We start from the raw sequence: 10,615 nt of genomic DNA on the forward strand, positions 1-10,615 counted from the left end.
GCTATTGAATGTTAAAAAGAGATGCAGCAAGGTAAAAGTTTTTGCCTATGACATCCTTTTCCTTAGAAGTTGAGCAGGAATGATGTAGAGGCTCAAATGTTATTTCTCCTTGAAAATGGGATGATGTGTCTCTTTGTAATTGGTGGTCTTTATGTTCTTGGAGAATTTCTAATCAGATTTTTCAATTTTATTAGTATTTGTACTTTATTTAGGTTGTTTTATATTTCAGTTGTGGCTCTTTTATTTGGGTTAAGGAGACATACTGCCAGGTTATAAATGTTTTAATTTTTTCACATAGAGGAAGCTTGGTGGTGGTGGGGTTATGGAGTCATTTAATGTTTTCAACAGAGAGCTTTAGTTTCTATCTCTTATACACTGTCAATGTATACCTACATGTGTATACCAAATTCGTATCAAAATTAAACTTAGCCACTGTGGTAGATTCCTGTCAACTTGTGAAGGGGTGGAATCTAGCCTGTTAATCAGGTCACAGCTGAATAACCTCATTTGCAGGTTCAAAGGAGGTAAATAGCTCACTGGAGGGCAGACACAGACACTCTGCTTGTCTTCCGCTGACAACCCACATGGAGGCCCCTGATGGAACCAGAGCCCTGGAGCTGGAGGAGCCACGTGGAGACCCACACCAGCACGGAGATGCTTTCACCGCCACTGGATCCACAAGACTTTCCACCCACTGGCCTGTGGTTCCCTGCATTTGGCGTCATTGCATGTGTTGGGCGAGTCTGAGGAGGAAATTGTAGATTGGTATCGGACACATGGGCTAATATTGGACTTATGGACTTGATCTGGACAGGGCTGGGATGTTTCCTTAATGTGCAATTGCTCTTTGATGTAAAGTTCTCTCTTACACCTCTGAGTGTCTCTGGATTTGTTGCTCTCATCTACCCGGACTATCACAGTCACTGAAAGAAGAGTCACTCTCCAAACCTTCTTCGGCATGGTTTTCACCTTCCCAGTCAGGCACTGGAGCATCTGGTCACTCAAAAGAGATCTGGGTCTAGTCCTTCAGATACCATCGTATTTCTTATTGCCATCACCGGAATACCCACTGGAACCGTTTTGAGATATCTGGCATATCTTGGATCCTTGGTTACAGTTCAGATATTGCCTGCTGTTACTTCACTTTCCTGTGGTCCAGAGTCTTATACACTATTCTGCTGCGATAGCTCTCTAGTGGCTTCTGATTGTGGTCCATTTGTGACACTTATGGGCGATACTTCAACTGTGACATCATCTAGTCCTGGAACAGATGACAACGTTGCACCTAAAATATCGAGAGTTGTTTCAATTTGTTGGGTATGAAGAGAAAGGTCTGACAGTTTCCCAAACACTACCCTGTGTATGCAACAAATCACGTGACTTTTCACACCAAATCTTCTCGTGAGCTGTAGCGCAGTGGTTGAGGAACTGGACTGTGTGCAGCACAGGGTGGTTCTTTTCTGTCGAATAGCTGGCGCCCTGACCAGGTCTATCCTGACCCCGTGACAGTAAGCCCGTTCTCATCCATCTCCGCATCGGCTGGGGGCCCAGTGCTCCCTCACCTCAACTCAGATCGTTAATTAAATCCTGAAATTTGAACCACAGAGACAGATGGTCTCAGCAGGCTCCACTGTCTCTCTTCATTTCTTTGATTCTTTATCTCTCATATATATCTATATATCTATATATATATATCACATAATATTTATGTTCCAGATAGTTTACAGTGAAATGTAAGTGGACATTTAGAGTTACGATGATAAATTACCAAAGGCTGCTTCTTAGAGGCAAACAAGGAGATGCAAGAAACCGTAGACACGATTTCTTCTCTCTACCTGCTTCAGGGAAGCCTGAGATGTAATGACCCACCTCTCCACTGTTAAAATTAAAACTTCCCCTGAAAAGCGATTTTGATTTTATGAAGCCATAGTTTATAGGATTTCAGAAATTATTCCCAGAGGCAAGCTGAAAATGAATCATCGAGAAAGTCATACAGAAACAGAAAAAGGCCCATTCATTCATGGGGCTCAGGGCTCCTCAAGCCAATGGGCTCAGAGTTTTGATAGGCGGGTAATGGGGCGCAGGCAGAGAGAGAGCTGAGGTGCCCTTCGCCATGGTCCAGGCAAGAGGAAGAGAAGACGCTCTGCCTCTGGGTGCAGACTGACTGAAGGGCTCATCGGAATGACCCCACGCCTGGAGCAACGCCAGAGAGCAAGTCACCCACTGTCCTTAAACAGATTCTGACGCCCGAGGAGCCTGTGAGCATTTTCAGGCAGATGGCCAGGCCTTTGTTTCGAGGTGCCTCTGCATGCTGCCCCCAGTCTCCAACCTTCTCGTGAGCGACCGGGTTCGAGTTATGATCTGTACCACTCAGAGACTTCGGTCAAATCAAGCAGTTAGAAGGAAAACTTGAGGCCTCTCTGGACTCCGGCTTATCAGTTGAAGAAACAGAGAGAAATGGGCCGGCGATAACCGTGGAGTCAGTCTGCATTTTATTCCACTTTTTTGGCCTGTGTCCTGTCACTCTGCTTTGTACCCTGACATTCCCTCCACTGCCCCTCCTGGTTTTGTAAAGAGACCGGGCTTCGTGTTCCTTAAACCCACATGAGATTTTTACTGGTCCACTCTTCTACCAAATAGTGTTTTGGGACCCCAGTTTTCTAAGAAATTTACACATTTTCTCATCAGACCAGGAGAGGTGGAGAAAGGAGTTTGGGGAGAGAGTGGAAAATAAAGAGGCCATCAGCATTGGATAAATGTTAATAAAAAAAAAAAACACCAATGATGTTCATTGTTAGAAACATAACCCAAAGCAGAATATTCTGTGAAATATGAATTTCAAAGCCAAATCAGGACCTCAAGCAAAAACATCTTCCTTCTTGGCTTTATGAGACAGAATCCCGAAGGCCATGTAACTTCAAACTTCTTTAAAAGGACAGTCATTTCTCAGAAGTATTCAGCCTGAGGTGTGATTTTTAAGACCTAGTTAGATGTAAGACTCAGAGCATTACACCTGTGTGTTTACTGGACTTTATATAGCTGTGTGTTTACTGGGCAGCCATTGATACTGTCTTCCACGAGTACATGCTGTTCTATGGCAGGAAACGGCTTGATGCCGTGCGTGCTTGCCTTAAATGTCAAGGCTGCGGCGGCAGCAGCTGCCGCACTCCCTCCTACCTGGCAGTGCTGTGTGCAGGGGCAGAGCGCGTTAATAAAGGAGCGAGGCTGTTGGGAAGCAGGATGGGAAGCTGTCGTTTTATGCATGACCTTTTTCAGAACTCTGCCTTGACGCTTAGCTCACTCATTGCTTAAGCACAACTTTAAACATGTAACAACAGCTAATTACACAATTTGAGGGAGATGCAAAGCCACTATATAATTATGGTTGTTTTCAAAGGTATTAGCATGTAGTTACCATGAACAACATGTTCTATTTTGTGGACTCGATGCAATTAACTTGGCCCAGGCTAATAAATGAGGAGCCCTGGTGGCACAATGGCTAAAGCACTCGGCTGCTAACCTACAGGTCACATTTATCTATTTAAAAAAATTTTTAAAGGTCACATTTATTGAGGGCACTTAGAATTTATTAATCTATCCTCAATGCATAGAACTTAATTAGCCTTTATCCTCAATGCATAGGTAGGGAGATTATGCACATGCTCCCATGGACTGAAGGGATATATGAGAAAAATTAAGAAATATATATTCAGGTGCTTGGTTAAGAGAGACGTCAAACCAGAAGCACACTGCCATCAAGTTGATTCCAACTCTGAATTTCTGAGACTGTAAATCTTTGTAGCAATAGGCAGCCTTATCTCTCCCCTTTGGAACTGGCCTTGAGGTTAGGAGCCGGTGCTTCCATAATAACGCCATTGGGGCTCTCTCGTGTACAGAGGAGACCAAAACCAACTCCAAACTCACTGCCACCAGGTTGATGTCAACTTACAGTGACCCAATAGGACACAGTAAAACTACCCCTGTGGGTTTCTGAAACTATAACTTTTCATGGAAGTAGAAATTCCTCTCTCCCAAGAGTGGCTAATAGTTTTGAACTGCTGACCTTGTGGTGAGAAGCCCAATGTACAACCTACTCTGCCACCAGGGCTGCATGTGTAGAGAAGAACATATGAGGCAAAATGGCAGAAAGACCCAAAGCTAGAGAAAATGATGCTACTAACTTGAACACTAATTTAAGAGTTGAAATAGACTGGTGATTAAAAACATCTATTAGCCTCTACTGTGAGTCTGCATGACACTTGTAGAAAATCAGTGCATAGGCAATGTATCAGGAACCTGGCTAATTCAATGAAGAAATATCCTTGCACTATGGCTGGGTGGTTATTGATTATTTAGACATCTGGCAGGCCTGGGCTCCTGTTGCAAACAGCTTTCAGAGGCATTCCATCGGCAGTGTCCATGTTAAAGGAGAGGAAGACTGTATGACTCCATTCTGAACTCTGGTTGGAATAAACCTAAAGCTTGGGCTCAATGGTGAGAGGAAGGCATTTCTTGACCTTTCTCGTTGGCTCTGGAAACCACAGGTTATGTAAGTGACGCCTGCCAGCGGCGTCTCCCAGAGATGAACCATTCACTTAGGGAGGTCAGTATCTAAGTTCTTATTTGGAAATTCACTGCCAGTGTGTGCGAGTTCTGACTCACAGCACCCCTATCGAGCTCATTCTTCTACGTGCCCTGATGCTGCCCACTCACCCACACCTTACATAGGCACACCTACTGTCTGACTAATTGTTGAAGATAATGAGATAGAGACAGACAGTGTGTCCTCTTCCAGCATCTGTGAACCAAGGTTTTTCAGACAGCTGGGCACAAATTTCAAACCAATTTTACTTTATTTTGCTTGAATCTTCTGCACAAGTATTTGAATATTTTCTTTTCTGATGTCACAGTGTTTACTCAATAGAGTGTCATTTTATGTTTTTTCCACTGAAAGCTCAGCTGGTCAGGCTAACAACAAAAGGGACTTTTTGTTATTGGACCTTCTCTCTTTATTTTTCTATTTAAAAAATGAAACATAGGTGTGTTGCTTTTTGAGTGGGAAATCTTATTTCTGACTTAAAAAAACTTATAAATGTATGTAAATTATATATAGGTAAATAAAGTTCATCTATTTAGGATAATGTACTTTTCAATATATTGTGTGAATAACTATTTTGGGGAATGAATATTTATTTATACTAGTTATATTTTTCTATGAATTGATTTTATGTTTCATTTTCCATTTTATGATGGTTTTATTTAAAAGATAATAAAAAATATATATTTTGTTTAGTATATATCAATATTATTTTAGCTTAACAAAAAAGAAATATAATTTTACCCACTCTGGCATCTGCTTATTTATATTTATTTACTATCAATTCAAACTTAGAAGATAGAGTTGCACTTTATGTGAATTTCTGAAAGTTTTCTGTTACTAATGAAAGTTAGACATTATTTGGTTGTTCAAAGTTTTGTGGCTATCTAATAATTTAAAATTTTCTCTTACCAATTTATTTGCTTTCTATATTGCAGAAGAGTCTGTTTCTGGCTAACAGAAATAAAAATTCATGTTCAAAAGCACACATTTTTATATTTCTGTAAAAATTAGTAAGGAAAGAAACACATAAACGTCTTTCTGGTCAGAGAAGATGAAGCGAGATGGATTCCCATTTATCATGAAAACTAAAAAAGACCCCAAAAGAAGTAGTCAACATCCCGCCATTTCAGGAGGTAGCATATCAGCAAGAACTAATGGTGCTGAAGGAAGAAGTTCAACCACACTGAAAGCATTAGTCAAAAATGAGGTCTCTGGAACTTAGGGAATACTCATCGAAATGCTTCAGAAAGTTGAAGAAACACTAGAATCACTTACTTGTCTAGGTCAGGAAATTTGGAAGACAGCTTCTTGGCCATCTGACTTGAATAGATGCATATTTCTGCCCATTCCAAAGAAAGGTAACCCCAAAGAACGCTCAAACTAAAGAACCATATCATGGATGCGGCACACAGCAAAATTTTGCTTAAGATCACCCAACAGTGACTACATTGACAGGGACTTGCTAGAAGTTTAGACTGGATTCTGAATAGGATGTGGAACAAGGGATATCATTGCTAATGTCAGATGGATCTTGGCTCGAAGCAGAGAATACCAGAGAGATGTTTACTTGTGTTCCATTGACTATGCAAAGTCATCTGACTGTGTGGATCACCTTGAGAAGAATGAGAATCCCAGCACAATTCATTGTGCTCATGAGAAACTTGTACCTCCATCACGAGGCAGTTGTGCAAACAGAACAAGGGCATGCTGCGTCGTTTAAAATCAGGGAAGGTGTGTGTCAGGGTTGTTGTGTCCTCTCACGGTACTTGTTCAGTCTGTATGCTGAGCCGAGCGTCACAGAAGCTGGGCTATATGAAGAAGAGTGTGGCATCAGGATTGGGAGAAGACGACTCAGCAACCTGTCGTTTGCAGATGACGAAACCTTGCTTGCGGAAAGTAAGGAGGATTGGAAGTCCTTGCTGATGAAAACCAAGGATTGGTTAGCCTTCAGTATGGATTACAACGATCAATGGAGCAAAGGTTGAAGTTGTCAAAGATTTCATCTTGCTGGATCCACAATCAGTGCTCAGGGAAGCACCAGTGAAAGATCAAAAGACATGTTGCAGCGGCGGGAGCGCAGATATCGCGAGAGGAGGGCTTGCCCCGCCCCCGCCGCGCGGCGCCGTGGCTGCTCGCGGGGTGCCTCAGGGAGCGCGCGTCAGCCAGCGGAGAGCTGCGGGCGGTGGTGAGGGCCTGTGCGCGCCCTGCAGGTACGAGAGCCGGCCGGCCTGTGCCCGTGGGGGCAGAGGCGGCCGGGGAGGGCGCGGGCACTCTCTGGGCCCCCCAGGGCCATGAGAAGTAGTGACAGACTGGCATGAATGAGGAGAAGACGGAGCCACGTGTGGGATCGAGGCGGGAACGGATGGGAGGCGCCGGTAGCGGAGCAGGACGCGGGCGTCGCTCCGTGGGACTTCCCGTGGAGAGTTTGCACATCGTGGGCTTGGGGGGCGTGGATTGCGGTTCGCACTGGACGTCTCTTTGTTCCGTGCGCTCCCGTGGGCTTGGTGGGCCCAGTCGGGCCTTGGAGCGATCCCACGTGACAGTACAGTGACACCCCCACCCCGAAAGTTTTCTAGGCCGTGTCTTTGAGGGAGCGCGTCGGCGGGCCCGTCCGTCGCGGGGTCTCTGAGTGGGCGGCAGGCGCTGCCAGGCTTCTTTAGCAGCCGAGTGCTTCACTGGGGCGCCACCACCGTAACCATTGTGCCTTCCGTGGAGGAGTAAACATGCCCGAAATAAGGTAGCACGCAGCCCTGGTCGAGAAGTAAGATACAGAGAAGTCAGTTCCTGGAGAATCCATCTGCGCACACGGCCAGTGTTTCACCTCAGCAAGGTAAACCGCTGCATGCAGCAGTGGTGCCTGCAGGTCCCCGACAGCGCGAAGGTTCGAGCTGCGCTCTGCCCACAGGGCTTATCAAGGGTGGGGCTAAACCTACGCGGAGAGGGAAAGTGACTTTAGACCCACGGTCAACCGTTTTCCCAATCTCAAACGCCTGCGGCTCTTTTACTGTACTTGAAGACGCGGTAAAGGTGATGGAACCCCAGGAGAATGGCCTGATGGAGCTACCAGATTATGAGCATGTGGAAGATGAAACGTTTCCTCCTTTCCCACCTCCACCCTCTCCCGAGGGAGAAGATGGGGAAGTTGCTGAACCCCTCGATGAAGAGCTAGAGGGAAGAACACCTGTCCCTGTGCCTCCAAAGAGGATAGTGAAGAGGAACATCCCCAAGCTGGATGCCCAGAGGTTAATTTCAGAACGAGGGCTTCCAACCTTACGGCGTGTGTTCGATAAGACAAAATTCAAAGGTAAAGGTCACGAGGCTGAAGACTTGAAGAAGCTAATCAGACACATGGAGCACTGGGCACATAGGCTCTTCCCTAAACTGAAATTTGAAGATTTTGTTGACAGAGTCGAATACCTGGGGAATAAAAAGGAAGTTCAGACCTGTTTAAAACGAATCCGACTTGATCTCCCTATTGTACATGAAGATTTTATTAGCAATAAAGATGAAGGAGGGGACGGTAGCGACCATGATGTGCCTGCCACCGACTTAGATCCTTTTATGACGAACCTATCTGAAAGTGAGAGGGCTGCTCCGGAGCCCAGTAGAAGCCTAACGGAAGAGGAGCGACAAAGAATCGAGAGGAATAAACAGCTGGCCTTGGAGAGAAGACAGGCAAAGCTACTGAGCAACAGCCAGTCCCTAGGCGATTACTTGCTCATGGACACTCCGGAGGCCCCTTCTGCGGAGGTTAACGCAGACGAAGATCAAACAGAGGGGCCAAGTGGACTGAATGAAGACATGACAGAAAACCCACATAATGGTGCTGCCAGTACTACAAATGCTGAGGATGAATTACAGTGCGAGAAAATGCAGCGGGAACAACGGCTTTAAATGCTGCACCCCGAAGTGTTTGCCAGAGTTGGATAGACTTCAGATTAGAAGTGAAACCTCTCAGTTTCTTGTCATCCAGGTCTGGGGTTGCTGCGTACTATTGATCTCCTTTGAGTGAAGGGCACCTGGGTAAATTTTGGTTTCAGGTTTCTGTTTAAAACCTGGTATTTATTTTGGTCATGTGTCACTTTCTTACGAACTGGTTAAGTCTTATTTATTCTCTTTAGTGTTTACTTTTTACATAGCTCCTTGAGACTTAAAAAGTGATAGTTGTTAATAAAGTTTCTGCTGCTAACGTAAAAAAAACAACAAAAAACAAAACAAAAGACATGTTGCATTAGGTAACTATGCTGCACAAGACCTCTTGAGAGTATTAAAGAACAAGGATGTTGCTTTGAGGATTAAGGTGCGTCTGACTCAAGCCATGGTATTCTGCAATGCATCAATGCATGTGAGAAAATTAGACATTGGATCAGGGAGATTGCTGAAGAATGGATGCGTGGGAACTGTGGTGCTGGCGAAGAATATTGTAAGTATCATAGACTACTAAAGGACAGACTGATCAGTGTTGCAACAAGTGGGGCCAGAGTGCTCCTTAAAGCAAAGGATTGCAAGACTTTGTTACCTACTTTGGACACTTTTTCAGGAGAGACCAGTGCCTGGACAAGGACATCAGGTTTGGTAAAATGGGAGGGGGGCCGAAAAGAAGAAGGCCCTCAATGAGCTGGACGGACACAGTGGCTGCATCAATGGGCTCCGGAACAGTTGTATGGATGGAGCAGAATCTCGTTCTGTGGGGCCGGGGTCCCTGTGAGTCAGAGCCGACTTGATGGCACCGCACAAGAACAAAGAGGAAGGCTGGGCAAGGAGGGGTTGGTTATGAAAGCATGGGGCAGAGCCTTGAGAAGCTCCGGTGTGGGGTGGATAGATTGGATTCTGCCTGTTAGTACCTGTGGTATATGGGGAAGATTGACTAGCATTCTCAAACCTTCCCTTGCTCACTTGCAAAATAATAGGACTTGACTCCTAAAGCAGTTTTGAGAATCAAACTAAATGACAATATGTACAGTGCTTAGCACAATGGTAGCACAATACACTTTTGATAAAAGTGTATACCTATTCTCAATATCAAATTTCCAGAGCCTTTACTTAAGATAAATTAGGTTTTTTTTTTCCCCTCAGTTATTTGAGATGATGGGTTATCTTGTGGGAAAAGCAGTCGGATGTCAATAATATGGAAAACCTCCCCTAATGCACAGTATGAGAGAGCCAAGCAGAACATTTTGGCGTAACACAAGTGTTTGGAACTCATAATACTCGATGCCTTCAAGGTTGGGAGATTAAGAAGGAAAAAAGAGAAGAAAGAAAGAGACATTCTTTTGGCTTTCTCCTTCCTCAGAACAAAACTAAAACATGTTGGTCGGTGACTCTTAGGTAGAAAAAAATCAACTAATAGAAAACATGACAGTAACAGAATATGCAAATATGTAAATATGAATGATAAAAACAATTTTTGGAGTCTTTCAGGATGAAAGGAAAGGCAGTAGTCAGTAGCTCAAAGGCACATGAAGAAATAAATAGCCTTGGTATAGGCAAACACATAGGTGAATACATTCCTAATAGCTTGTGTACTTTTTGGTGTGGAATTCCTCTTTTCTGTCTCCATGTGATGGAAAAGGTGAAAGGATACAGCCTAATTATAGATTTCCACTACTGGACACACAATATGTAGGGATGTTGCTGTTGATTTGGTCACGTCATCTGTTCCAACTCATAGTGACCCCACTTACAACAAGGAACACCACCAGGCTCTGTGCCGTGTTTGAGCCCATTCTGCAGCCACTGTGCCAGTCCATCGCGTTGCGTGCCTTCCTTATTCAGAGGCCCCTTGACTGCACCAAGCCTGATGTCCTCCTCAAGGGTCTGGTCTCTCCTAATAGCAGGTCCAAAGTATGTGAGATGAAGTCTTGTCACCTTGCTTCTAGGAAGCTCTCTGGCTGCACTTCTTCCAAGAAAGATTTGTTTGTTCTTTCGTCAGTCCACGGTAGTTTCAATATTCCTCAGCAGCACTGTATAGATATCACATATGAAAATAAGAATACATGAAAAGCATGAGATACA

The 10,615-nt window shown here is 44.4% G+C and overlaps 1 protein-coding gene and 1 pseudogene across 1 annotated transcript; one reads left to right on the forward strand and one right to left on the reverse strand.

Moving 5' to 3' along the window:
• Positions 1 to 898: 898 nt before the first annotated feature.
• On the reverse strand, positions 899 to 1,528 carry LOC142452455 (WASH complex subunit 3-like; annotated as a pseudogene).
• A 6,098-nt stretch (positions 1,529 to 7,626) lies between these two features.
• On the forward strand, positions 7,627 to 8,494 carry LOC142452456 (TIMELESS-interacting protein-like). Its single transcript, XM_075553762.1, has one exon. The coding sequence runs from the start codon at positions 7,631 to 7,633 to the stop codon at positions 8,492 to 8,494; it is 864 nt and encodes a 287-aa protein (XP_075409877.1). The 5' UTR covers positions 7,627 to 7,630.
• Positions 8,495 to 10,615: the final 2,121 nt, after the last annotated feature.

This window comes from Tenrec ecaudatus, chromosome 7 (genome assembly GCF_050624435.1).
Source record: "Tenrec ecaudatus isolate mTenEca1 chromosome 7, mTenEca1.hap1, whole genome shotgun sequence".
Lineage (NCBI taxonomy): Eukaryota > Metazoa > Chordata > Mammalia > Afrosoricida > Tenrecidae > Tenrec > Tenrec ecaudatus.